Source organism: Carlito syrichta, unplaced genomic scaffold (genome assembly GCF_000164805.1).
Source record: "Carlito syrichta isolate Samal-C Ts95f unplaced genomic scaffold, Tarsius_syrichta-2.0.1 Scaffold153578, whole genome shotgun sequence".
Taxonomy (NCBI): domain Eukaryota; kingdom Metazoa; phylum Chordata; class Mammalia; order Primates; family Tarsiidae; genus Carlito; species Carlito syrichta.
In genome coordinates, this window is record NW_007097674.1 from 125,160 (window position 1) to 138,624 (window position 13,465).

At 37.6% G+C, this 13,465-nt stretch overlaps 1 protein-coding gene across 1 annotated transcript in view; it reads left to right on the forward strand.

Moving 5' to 3' along the window:
* Positions 1 to 13,465, forward strand: part of LOC103252075 (microtubule-actin cross-linking factor 1) — a 237,477-nt gene that overhangs the window by 65,186 nt on the left and 158,826 nt on the right. Inside the window, exons 20-28 of the mRNA XM_021708921.1 lie at positions 1,369 to 1,374; positions 2,329 to 2,481; positions 4,043 to 4,197; positions 7,277 to 7,403; positions 8,252 to 8,435; positions 8,826 to 8,995; positions 11,263 to 11,441; positions 12,112 to 12,250; positions 13,196 to 13,389. Coding sequence (XP_021564596.1) covers positions 1,369 to 1,374; positions 2,329 to 2,481; positions 4,043 to 4,197; positions 7,277 to 7,403; positions 8,252 to 8,435; positions 8,826 to 8,995; positions 11,263 to 11,441; positions 12,112 to 12,250; positions 13,196 to 13,389 — 1,307 coding nt within the window. The remainder of the gene's footprint in view (positions 1 to 1,368; positions 1,375 to 2,328; positions 2,482 to 4,042; positions 4,198 to 7,276; positions 7,404 to 8,251; positions 8,436 to 8,825; positions 8,996 to 11,262; positions 11,442 to 12,111; positions 12,251 to 13,195; positions 13,390 to 13,465) is intronic.

Here is a 13,465-nt window from a genome sequence, read left to right on the forward strand (position 1 = left end):
ATTGTTATAATAAAGTTTGACTGAGATTTAAGTATTTTTGTTCTGTCCCCTTCCTTTTTTTCTTTTCTTTCCTTAAAGAAGTTGCTAATACAATTTCTTTGGGTATGTTAGTCATCTCCCCTTGAGCCACTTTGTGCTCATCATACTTTCTTTACATTGTTCCTATTTGAAAGCAATAGTTGGAGCCAAGGATGAGGCGTAGCCTATGAAAAATAGGGTTGAAGGGGATTAGCCGATAGCAAATTCTTTTTTACTCTTTTATGCAAAAAAGAATTTTAAGAAAATGAAATACACCTAAGCCAAAATTTTCCTCCTTGGTAATTTTCTTTTGGTAATGATAAGATATTAGAAAATTGAATTTAATTAAGGCCAACATTAAAACATTATTTACAGGCAATGCAATATTTGTCAAGTTTGTTTATATAGCAATATTAATTTAAAAAAACAGTTTACATTCAATATTTAATCCAAATTCATTTGTTCCAATGAACTATGAACTATTTGTTCAGGATTGCTGTTACCAGCAAGACTACTTAGATTTTTAAATGTGTATTACACAGAGTTGACAAGACAGGGCTCGAGCTGAAATTAAGACAGAAATATGTTTGCAATAGGGAAATTATGTTTCCTGTGTGCAAAGTCAGGGGATTCTCACAGTTTAGTAGAAAATTCTAAATAAAAGAAGCAAAATAACCCAAAACAGTTTTTTTGTTTTGTTTTATTTTAGTGGGTGAGATTTGGGCATTTGTAAACACTAGTTGTTTTTTTAACACTTTCAGTAGTGTAAACCTATGAATGGTTTTACATTCACCGGGGTAAATAGTATGTTAATTTAATTAATTTAGAATGAAGGACAAAAACTTGACTTTTCAGATGTTGTCTCTAAAATGTCTCTCTTAGAGGTACTACAGATATGAAGGAGGAATATAATCCTTGGCTATTATCTCCTCCTTCCCACAGAGTACCTTCTGTCATAGGGTAACTTCTCTGCAATGGTTGTCATATCTTCTCTTCTCGAGGGTCGCTGCTCTGTTCCCTCCTCTCCAGGTCAGGGGCATCGGGTTGGCGGCGTCATCGGGGCATGGAGTCACCTGGGTCTGCTCCTCAGCTTGTCCGTCAGGTTCGGGAGCATCTGTCCTGGCTTCTGGTTCTTTTCAGAACTATTACCACGCTGAGCACTTGCTCTCTGGAGCTTGAGATGTTTGACTGTGGGTTAGACAGAAATTGACATCTTTATTGTAAGGAAACTGAAATGGGTAGACCAGTTCACAAGTATGGAAATGTGGCTGTCTCCCCAGTATATTCCATTCCTCTTTCTTAACTAATAAGTTAAAGTTGTATTTCTTCCAATCATGCTCCCGGGGACAGGCACAGGTAGTTTGTTTAAGCATTTCTTTTTCTTTACTTGCATATTCTTAGTTCTTTAATGGCATTTCCTAACATTATTAACTCTTTACTTTCATCTACATCTACATTCATCTAACAAAGCCCTCTTCTGGGGACTTTTATACCTCAAAATGGGCTTGAAACATCCTGGTTAATAGATAAAGGTATCTTTCACTCTCTAGTGAATTGGTAGTAGATTGCTGCCAATTTTGTTGACAAAAAGTTTATTTGTTTTTAAGATTATTGAGTTTGCAGAGATTTGAGAGTTTCAGTTTTGCATGATATGTCTTTCAAACCAATCAAATTTATACAAATATAGTATAGCAAGGTACTAAAAGCTAAACACTAAATCATTTATCATGATGCCTTCACCAACATCATTGTTGGTTAAAGAGTTAAGATCTTTCTCTAAAAATTTTGACTCAATTTAGTTAAGTAAAATATTTGGAGTAGAGCTTGGGAGATATAATTATTTTAAAATTTCTGAATAAGTATTACTAGTTTCTCCTAAGCAGAAAGGGAAGAACTGGTTTCTGCCAGTGAGAAATTAAATAATAATAATAATACACTTATTATTATTATTGTTTTAACTTTCATGCTCTCTGAACTGTATTTGGGAAAATCATTTATTAGCTATATAGCTGTTTTGGCAGCTAGAAGTTTGTTTTTGTTTTTTGTTTTTGCATGTGGCTTTATGGATCGTTGAAAAGGGAACAGGGAGAAAGCTGCACATTTTGATTACAAAAGCACTTGGTAGAAGACAGAAACATTATCTCTTTTTTTCTTTATCTTTGTCTAAATCTTTGTCTAAGATAGCTCCACCAGCGATCCCTACTTAACTGAGAAATGACATTCTCTGAGGGAGTGGAGCACTCAATTTGTTGACTTAGTCACCCTGAGTAGCACCATTAATGTCTTTTTGTTTTTCTTCTAATTTTGTAGGATGAAAAGGAGCAGCTTATACAGTCCAAGAGTTCCGTTGCCAGTCTTGTTGGGAGATCAAAAACTATTGTTCAACTAAAACCACGTAGTCCAGACCATGTGTTAAAGAACACCATTTCTGTTAAGGCCATCTGTGACTATCGGCAGATAGAGGTGAGGAGGTAAAAAAGGGCTCCAGAGGGAAGGAAAAGAGAAGGAAAGGCTTTAGTTGGGGTTGTGATGATGAGGAAAGATAAAATTATAGAGATTTAAAAATTAGAATTTAAACATGTTCAAATCTCTCAATCATTAAAAAAAAAATGTCTTAATTCTATAATCTTGACCTGCTGCTCCCTGCCTCAGTGACTGGCATGATCATCTACCCATTGCCTAAGTGTTGACAGAGATGATACTTGATAGCACCTGGAAGATATTCTTGAGTCCCTCTCCCATCTTCATCCGTCTTCCATAACTAGTAAGACCACCAAGCCAACACTAATAGTAAATATTCCCTAAATGTACTTCTTTCTATCCCTGCTTCTACCTCGCTAAATTGGATCATAAGTTTCTTTCACTTGGATTATTATATCAGCTTCCTCATCAATGTATATTTTATCCTACCACCAGAATGATCTATAAACAAAAATGACACTCTGCTTAAGTTTTATAACAATTTCTCATTACTCTTTGGAGAAAGTCTAAACTTCTTAATGTGACTTTAAGGTCTTGAATAATCTGTCTTTACTTCTTCAGCCAATACTGGATCATGTCCTTTCCATTGTTCCTGGTAAATTGCATAGATCACATAGTATTGTAACTATGTACATGGCTAGAATATGTGGAATACAGACCATGTTTGTCTGCTTACTACTATGCTGTTTTTATCTAGCACATAGTAGGTACTCAAGAAATATTTGTTATAAGAAAGAATGAATGAATAAGAGAATGGGACTGTACTTTTCTGTGTCTTGGTATTTCTGTCTATAAAGTAGAAATAATAATGTCGGTCACTTGTCTCTCAAGAGAAAGACTTAATTCCAAAATGCTCAAACTTTTTCAGGGGTTTGGGTGGGATGGTAGGAAGCGAAGAGGAAGAAGTATCACAGAACCAATGTTTTGACTATTCATATTTCATTAATTTTTGGTCTAGGTCTAAGAGTCTCCTAACAACTTTCATATACTGAGTTACTTGACATGTAATAGGCATTTAATAAGCACTGTTTCTTTGATTTATTTGATGTCACAATTTTCACTATGTTGTGGATTTATACCTGTTACCTGGCCAAAATCAGGAGCCCTCACTAAGTGATGGCAGGTTTGTTTTTTTGTTTTGTTTTGTTTTCCGAATTGGAATCTCACTCTGTTGCCCAAGCTGATGGCCACCGCAGTCTCAACTTTCTGGGCTTAGGCGATCCTTCCTCCTCAACCTTCCAAGTAACTGGAACTACAGGCCTACACTGTCATACCCAGCTAAATTTTTTGATTTATTGTAGAGACAAGATCTTTCCAAGTTGTCCAGGCTGGTCTCAAACCCTGGGCTCAGGCAGTCCTCTCACCTCTGCCTCCCAAAGTGCTGGGATTATAGGCATAAGCCCCTGTGCCCAGCTGATAGCAGATCTTAAGTAGATTTTATCTAGAGGATTTTTTAGATTTGGGATCAGGCACCAGGTAATAATGGGTTTAAGGGTAATAATGGGTTATTCCTTAGCAATAACTTGGGAATTTGTTTCTTCAGATTACTATTTGCAAGAATGATGAGTGTGTGCTAGAAGATAATTCTCAGCGGACCAAATGGAAAGTGATCAGCCCCACAGGGAATGAGGCAATGGTACCATCAGTCTGCTTCCTCATCCCCCCACCCAATAAGGATGCCATTGAGATGGCTAGCAGGTAATTTTTTTCAGTTTCCATCAGTACTGCCACCTTTGCTGTTGACCAGGGTGAACTGATGCAGGGATGAATCTGCATTTGTGATCTTGAAAAGAGAGACCGAGTTGTAAAGTTTTTTCTGGAAAAGACCTACTATTAGAGATGTCAAGACCAGTACTGCCAGCAACATAGTAGGTCTTCCATAAGTAATTTTGTTCAGTCAAAGTATATTCAGTGATATTTCTTTTTTTACATAATTCTTGTTTATAAACAGTTTACTTTGAAAAGATTGACTTTTATAATGACAGCTAATTTTCTTTAATTTCAGAAATCATCTAAAATCATTTATAGTAAATATATACATATTCTCAGAAGTTGGATTACACAAAAAAGTTTATTATAATCAAAACCAGCAATTACCTCTACCACCCCAAAGTTCCACTTCCCAGCGTTAACTGTTTTTAGCTCTTTTAGCGGATTTTGTTGGATTTTAACTCCAAGTTTCCAAATATGATTTTTTCTTCTATTTTTCTGACTTCTTTTTCAACTTTGGAAATTATTAACTTCTTATTCTAGGAAATTAACATTTAGCTTTCTACACACACACACTTCTTTTTTCCTCATTCTCTAAATGTAGTAATGTCACAATTTTTGTTTAAGTTGGTATATTTTTTCTTTATTAGTGCATTACATTGTTTAAAGCTGAGGCATATAGTACTCTAGGGAATTATTGTGTGGTGATTGTGCCTTACCTCTCTGTACTTCTCTTCTGCCACTCTCCTTGCTTGTACTCACCTGTAGCCACTCTGGTCTTTTTCTTGTTTTTTGAACATAGCAAGCATATTCTAGACTCACAGCCTTTGCAATTTCTGTTTACTTCAGATATTTACATGATTCACCGCCTCACTTCATTCAGTTCATCTTATCATCCCTGTGGACCACTATCAGCACTCACTGCCTATCACCTTCTATCTCCTTTATTCATCTTTCTTTTTCTTTGAGACACTTAATACTGCCTTATAGATTATATATTTGTTTATTGCTACTTCTATTAGAGATTTTTGTCTATTTTTTTAATCTCTGTATTTTCAACACCTAGAACCATTCTTGACACATAGTGGGTACTTAGTAAACAGTTGTTGAATGAAAGAATGAATGAGTAGGTGAGTGAATATATGTATGAATAAATTATTTTATTTGCTTTCTTATATGTAATTCTTTGTTTCCTTGGAATGGGTAATTGTTTTTTAATTTACCTACTACTCTATTTGCCTATTATAAGTTTATCCCCAAATTCTCTTACTTTAAAGGTTTATCAATATAACCATATATCACAGATAACTTTCATTTTTATTTTCTTTGGGAAACATCATTTTCTTCTGGACCATTCTACTTTTCCAGTCTAGACTTGTTCTGCCGGCGTGATTCAGTACTCCCTCTCTAGTATTTCACCTCATCTTCACTCTGGAGATTGATCTGAAATGTCTTTCTTCTTCCTTCATAATTAACCTGACCAGATATACAGTTCTTTTGGAAGTTATTTTCACTCTGAACCTTGAAGTCATTGCCCTATTGCTTTCGACTTCCAGGATTTCTTCTTAAAAAGTATAGTGCCATTTTCATTCTTTTTTTTTTTTTTTTAAGATTTATGTAACAGTAAAATACACCTTTTGTAGTGAGCAACATTATTGATTTTGAGAGAGGCATAGTATGGTGTATCCTCTACCACTGTCATGATGCAGAACATTTTGATACTTTTACCTTTTTAATGAAATCTTTATTAATTCAGAAGCTTTTAAACTCTCTCTTTGACTCTAATCTTTGAAGGAGATGCTTTGACTGAACCTTTTTTTTGAGTTGAAATCTCTATCACCCAAGCTAGGGTGCAGTGGCACCCTCACGGCCACCACAGCCTTGACCTGCTGGGCTAAGATGATCCTTTTACCTCAGCCTTTCAAGTAGCTAGAACTACAGGCATGCGCCACCATACCTGGCTAATTATTTGATTTATTATAAAGAGGAGGTCCCACCAAGTTGCTCAGGCAGGTCTCGAACCCTTGGGCTCAGGCAATCCTCTCACCTTGGCCTCCCAAAGTGCTAGGATTATAGGCATGAGCCACCGTGCCTGGCCAGCTGAATCTTTTTGTATTCATTGTGATAATGAACACAAACTGGAAACTCATCTTTCAGATCTGGGAAAGCTTTTCTGGAATTATTTCTTTAATTATTTTGTTCTCTATGTTTTTCTGTGCTTGCTTTTAAGAACTCACATTTGTCAAATGTCAAACCTCCTGAACTGATTTTCCAATGTTCTTTTATTTTCTATTTTTAATTTATTTATATTTTTCTTTGTCTTTTGAGAATTCCTGAACTTTTCATTTCAAATTTACCAAAATTTTAGCTAACTTTTTAGAGAAAGGGAAGATAAACTAATGGGTTTAGTGCTTCTTATTTAACTGATATTCTAGCTTCTGATTTGTAATCCTATTCTTTATATCTCACATTTTCTTCTCAACTTGAACTAATTCAAGGTAATGTGGTGTGTGTGTGAGTGTGTCTTTGTATTTGTGTTTTTATAAGTCTTACAGAAGTTGAGATTGAATTAGATATGAAATGCTTAAGAAAAAATATTTCCAAACCCTTCATACTGTACTTTATAAATATAGCAGATGAACTTCTCAAGTTGTTATTAACTCTTAAACATTTAGCTTTTTTGTAAATATATATAACACTGCAAGTCACTTTTTAAGCATTAATATCATTTTTCAGCAATTTTAAATGTGATTATTTATACTTTTCTCTATTCTTGCTCTCTCCGGTTATTTCTTCTTTGTAGCCTCTCACATTATATTCAGATAACATTTATGAGATTGCTAAATATGTGCTGGCATAATATTTGTAATACTGTAACAAATCCTAATTGAAGATCTCAATTAGGTTAGTTCTAAACAGTCCTGGGTTGTTAGTATTTGATGTATTGCCTTTCTATGCTTAACATATAAACTCAGTTTAGCTAGGCAGTCAGATTTTTTCTTAAAAGTTCTCTAATATGGAGCTTAAGTTTTACAAAAGGTATAGTCAGGTTCTGTGTTGTTTCTAGGGTTGAACAGTCTTATCAGAAGGTGATGGCCCTTTGGCACCAGCTACATGTTAACACCAAAAGCCTTATTTCCTGGAACTATCTGAGGAAAGACCTTGACCTTGTACAGACTTGGAACCTAGAAAAGGTAATTGTGAAAACTTTACCTTAGGCTCACATCCTGTTGGCAAGCTTTTTCATTACTGTGAGACTTTTTTCCACCTAAATGGAATAAAGTGGAGTCAGGATACTGTTTCAGGGTTGGAGACCTGAGGATCTTACAAACTAGAAAGAGAAGCTTGAAGGTAAAAGAAGTTCATGACTGTAATAAGTAACATTGGCTGGGCACGATGGCTCACTCCTGTAATCCCAGCACTTTGGGAGGCAGAGGTGAGAGGATTGCCTGAGTCCAGGGGTTCGAAAGCAGCCTGGGCAACTTGGCAAGACCTAGTCTCCATGAAAAGTCAAAAAATTATCTGGGTGTGGTGGCACATATCTGTGGTTCCAGCTACTTGGAAGGCTGAGGCAGAAGCGTCACCAGAGCCCAGCAGCTCAAGGTTGTGGCCGTGAGCATGCTACTACACTCCAGCCTGGGTGACAGAGTGAGATGCCTACTCAACAACAACAACAACAACGATGACAAGAAATAAGTAACATCTTTGGTCTTTTTGATAAGAGGACAAGGTTGGAAGCTTTTTCTCATTCTGTAGGAGGAGCATCTCTTTTACATAAGATTATGTAGTAAGTGAATATTGGCTAGATAACAATTATTAAAAGTCATAGCCAGTGTAGCACAAAGGATGCTTCGTGAATAATGGTATTGTTTGTTTGTTTAATCTGAATGCTGATTAAATGATTGAGTTCAATTTATGAAAATTAACATGTTTATGATGATAGTCTGTGTGCAACTGTTTTGTATATATGTTCGACTCAAATAAAAAGAATGAAGAAAGTGTTATCATTCTATTGCAATTTCTTCTGGCTTTTTATTTCTAGCTTCGGTCCTTGGCACCTGGGGAGTGCCACCAGGTTATGAAGAACCTCCAGGCCCACTTTGAAGACTTCCTACAGGATAGTCGTGACTCCGTGCTTTTCTCAGTGGCCGATCGCTTGCGCTTGGAAGAGGAGGTGGAAACTTGTAAAACCCACTTCCAGCACCTGATGAAGTCCATGGAGAATGGTGTGTGCATTGGGAAGAGGGAAAGAGAATAGTGGGATGAGAACCCTGAAGGGTGCTGCTGGACCCCTCATATAAATAGAAAGTAATGTCACCAGCTTTTTCCATTTGAGTTGCTAAAAATTTGAGATAGAGAAAAACTTGTAGTAATGAATTCTCAAAGTCACATTAATGGAAGAAGAGGTCTGTTGATATTTCGGATGTTATTGCTAATCCACTTATCACATTTTCTTGTGGATATAACATGTTTGGCTCCTCAAAGATCAAAATATAGTGTGTGAAATTTAGGATCAGGCAGAACATTCCCCAAGTAAGGCCTTACTCAGTGTTCTGTCAGGTCTGCTTTTCTCTGAGGTGAAGCTTAATGGTCTTCTGTGCTTGTAACATTCACAGAGGACAAAGAGGAGACTATGGCCAAGATGTACATTTCAGAGCTGAAGAATATCCGGCTACGCGTGGAGGAGTGTGAACAGAGAGTGGTCAAACGAGTTCAGTCCTTAGCCAGCTCTAGGACTGACGGAGATGCTTGGCAGGACAGTGCATTAAGGATTGCAGAACAAGAGGTAAGCTCTAAGAACAACATGGTTGTGGAGTAAATGCTTTCAGAATTAATTGTTCAGTAAAAGAGTATGGATTCTAAGTGATGAGGCAATAGACTCATGGCAGTCCTAGTCAGGATTTCTTCCCTGCAGTCTATAAATACCTCTTACCTGTGGAGAAGCATGGTTTCAGCTCCAGGTGTATTGCTGAATGGTGATAGTTTCCTCTAGAGTTGAGAAAGTAAGCAGACTAGAAAATTGTTCTAAGCAGTACATTTGGGTATGTATTTTTTTTTTTTGAGTTGGAGTCTCACTCTGTCGCCCAGACTCGAGTGCAGTGGCCACTCCCGGCCACCGCAGCCTCGACCTGCTGGGCGCCAGCGATCCTGCCCACTCAGCCTTCCAAGTAGCTGGAACTACAGGCGCGTGCTACCACACCTGGCTAATTTTTTATTTATTGTAGAGATGAGGTCTCGCCAAATTGCCCAGGCGGGTCTCGAACCCATGGGCTCAGGCAATCCACTCACCTCAGCCTCCCAAGGCGCAGGATTGGGCTGTGTATTTTAAAACTGCTTAGTAGAGATGTTACTCTTGCTTCTTTCCCTGATGTGTCTGTATTACTTCCAAGGGCATGGTTACCTTCAGTCATGTGACACAGAACATATACGGAAAGACTCAGATTCTTTTTTTTTTTTTTATTGTAGAGATGAGGTCTCGCCAAGTTGCCCAAGCAGGTCTCGAACCCGCAGGCTCAGGCAATCCACTCACCTCAGCCTCCCAAAGGCGCGGGATTACAGGCTGAGCCACTGAGCCCAGCTAAGACTCAGATTCTAATGTAGGCTCTGATGCACACTCTCTCTGTGACTTTGAGAAAGTTAACTCTCTAACATGGAGATGACAATGCATGAGTCATGGAATTGTTTTGAAAATTAAGTGGTATAGTACATGTAATGATCTTCCTAGAAAAGGAAAATGCTATACAAATGTAGTAGTCTTGAAGTAAAAGCTGCAAATATTAATTACCATATTAAGTCCTCTGAGACATGTAAAGAAAAGTAAGCCAGGATCTTTGTTTTTTGGCTTATACTATAGTTAAAGAAGAACAAAAGGTTGAAGTTATAATTAGAGGCTTCAATATAAGAGATGACATAAGATTTCCGAGCAAAGATTATAGTAGGAAGTTAGGGTATCAGTAGAACATTTCTACTTGGAATGGTATGAGAGAACTCTATGAAGACTATTACATTTGATCTGGGAGCTCAAAGGGGGAACTCAACATTTATTTATTGTTTTATTTATGGTTATGTCTATCAATTGTCCAAATACTATATTCAGAAACTACTTGCATGTATTTTTACCCCTTCTCTCCCTTCAGTGTGATTGTTATTTATCTGAACTATAGTTAGGCTCATTGTAAAATATTAACATGGTTCCAAAAGCCAAAGCTATTCAGAATTATGTTTAGAAATCTACTCTCCTACATCATCCCTTTATCCCATTCCCTTTCCCTGATCCTTTCAGTTCCATTCCTACCATCTCATTAATTTTTGGTTATCCTTTCTATCTCTGTCTTTGTATAATTAAACACACATGTATATTTTCTTATTTTCCCTTCTTTTATTTATAAAATGTAACATAGTATAGATACTCTGTTGACTGTGCTTTTTCTACTTAAAAATATATCCTGGAAACTACTCTATCCATTCCTAGAAATCTTTCTCTCTCTCTTTTTTTAAATAGCCACATCATTCTTTATTGTATGGCTGTTTAATAATTTTTCAACCAGCTTCCTATATATGGATATTTAAGTGGTTTCCAGTATTTTGCTATTACAAATAAGGACTTCTTCCTTTCTTTTTTTTTTAAGTCACAGTCTTACTCTGTCGCACAGGTTGGAATGCAGTGGCATGCTTAAAGTTCCCACAGCCTTGACCTGCTAGGCTTAGGCGATTCTTCCTCCTTAGCCTTCCAAGTAGCTGGAACTACAGACACATTTCACCATGCCCAGCTATTTTTTTTTTAATTGTAGGTATGAGGTCTTGCCAAGTTGCCCAGGCTGTCTCGAACCCGTGGACTCAGGCAGTTCTCTCACATTGGCTTCCCAAAGTGCTGGGATTTTGACTTATTATAGAGACGAGGTCTTACCATGTTGTCTAAGCTGGTCTCAAACCCATGGGCCTCCCAAAGTGCTGGGATTGCGGGTATGAGCTACTGTGCCCAACATAAGGACTTCTTTCTGACTTTTTGTTAAATTCTGTCTCCGTGTTAATTGTGTATCTTATTTCTGGCAGCACACCCAGGAAGATTTACAGCAGCTGAAGTCAGACTTGGATGCTGTTTCCGTGAAATGCAACAGCTTTCTCCATCAATCTCCATCTGGTTCAAGTGTCCCAACTTTGCGCTCAGAACTGAATCTGTTAGTGGAAAAGATGGACCATGTCTATGGTCTTTCCACTGTCTATCTGAATAAGTGAGTGATCTGAGGTTTTGGGTCTAAAGGGCCTTGGTTTTCACTGGGATAAGAAGGGGAAAGTCCTGGAGTATTTCATGAATAAACCAGAGAGATTGCAGATCTTGAAGAGTGAAGAGCATATAACCATGGTGAGAGGTCCAGCTTTCACTCCTATTAACATGGAGTAAATACATTTGAATGCAATGAACAGATGCCAGTGATATGAGCAGGGAGTTAGTTTGCAGTGATAGAACCATTTTGTACCTCATTTCTGTTTGATTAGATACCTCTGAAAATAACACTTAGAGACATATAAAGAAGGAGAGACTAAAGAATAAAAAGAAAAGTTTTCAGGTAAACTAGATATTAGTCTTTGAAGATCTTCTCTTACCCACCCATGACCTGAAGAGTAGCAGATTTTAAACTCTTACTTGTGTCAAGTGATTTTCTGGGCTCATGCCTTTCTCCATGAGTCTACCATATGAGTGCATGTTCCAGTGTCACTTTGAACTTTATTTTGAATTAGCTTAAGTTGGCAGCATATATACCACACTTTCCTGTTTTCACAAAACCCTGTTATACCCAAAAATGTTGAAATTGAATTTGGTAGTTATGTTTCATGAAGCTATATCAAGCCATCTCTTAAAATTTATATGTTAATGAAGGAAGGTGATTTTTGTCCCCACAGATTAAAAACAATTGATGTTATAGTGCGTAGTATACAGGATGCTGAACTCTTGGTCAAAGGTTATGAAATCAAACTGAGTCAAGAAGAATCAGTACCAGCAGATCTCTCAGCTCTGGAGGCCCACCGGTCTACATTACAGGTGGGCTGCTCTAAGTTTCTTAGGAGGCCGACTTCACATATCCATTGTTTTGGGTTTGCAGACAAACACAATTTTGGATGACATGATGGGGATTTAAATTTGCTTTTCAACTAGGAAGAATGTCATATTTAATATATTTTATTATGTATTCAAAGAAGGGAATACATATATCTAGCAGAAAAGGGAAACAACTTTTTCTGTGTATTTTCTCCCTTTTCTCCTTAGTAAAATTATGACTTAATTAGATACAATCCATAGCTATGCCATAAGTGTGTAAAGCACTTAATTATTATCTCATTTGATTCTCACTCTGTTAGAGGTGGTTGAGGAAGAGATTTTTTTTGAGTTGGAGTCTCACTCTGTCACCCAAACTGGAGTGCAGCAGCATGCTCATGGCCACTGCAGCTAGGTTCAGGCATTCCTTTCACCTCAGCCTTCCAAGTAGTTGGAACTACAAGCACGTGCCACCATGCCCAACTACTTTTTTGATTTATTGTGGAGATGAGGTCTCACCATGTTGCCCAGGTTGGTCTCAAATTCGTGGGCTCAGGCAATCCTCTCACCTCCCAAAGTGCTGGCATTGCAGGTGTGAGCAACCTTGCCTGGCCAGAGTTTTTTATAATTATTTACAGATGAGAAAATGAAGCCTCATACTGGTTAAATAACTTACAATGGTTTCATAGCTTATAGGTAGTGAAGCCATGTTTTAAACAGAAGTTCTTTGTACATGTCTCTATATGGTGCTGCCTACTCTTGGCTTCCCAGTGTACATCAGGAAAGCAGAGACTATGACCTGTGGAGGCAGTTCTAGCACAGACATTCCAGGGCACAATCACAGATAATATGTAGAGTCAGCTGTAGACAATGTACATTGTTTCCTACCTTAGTCTGAATTCTTTTAGCCTGAAGAATATTTTACCTGCTTCTGTGCTTTTGTTTTTATAGCACTGGCTTAGTGATGTGAAGGACAAGAATTCAGTGTTTTCTGTCCTGGATGAAGAAATTGCCAAGGCCAAGGTGGTGGCAGAGCAGCTGAGTTGTCTGACACTTGAGCGAAACCTGGATTTGGAGCGCTATCAGGAAAAAGGCTCCCAGTTGCAGGAGCGTTGGCACCGAGTCATTGCCCAGCTGGAGACCCGGTGAGTGGTGGTACCACCTTTTTCTCCTAATAGAGTTCAAGAACTAAGGTCTTAAACAAAAATAGAGTTTTATCTG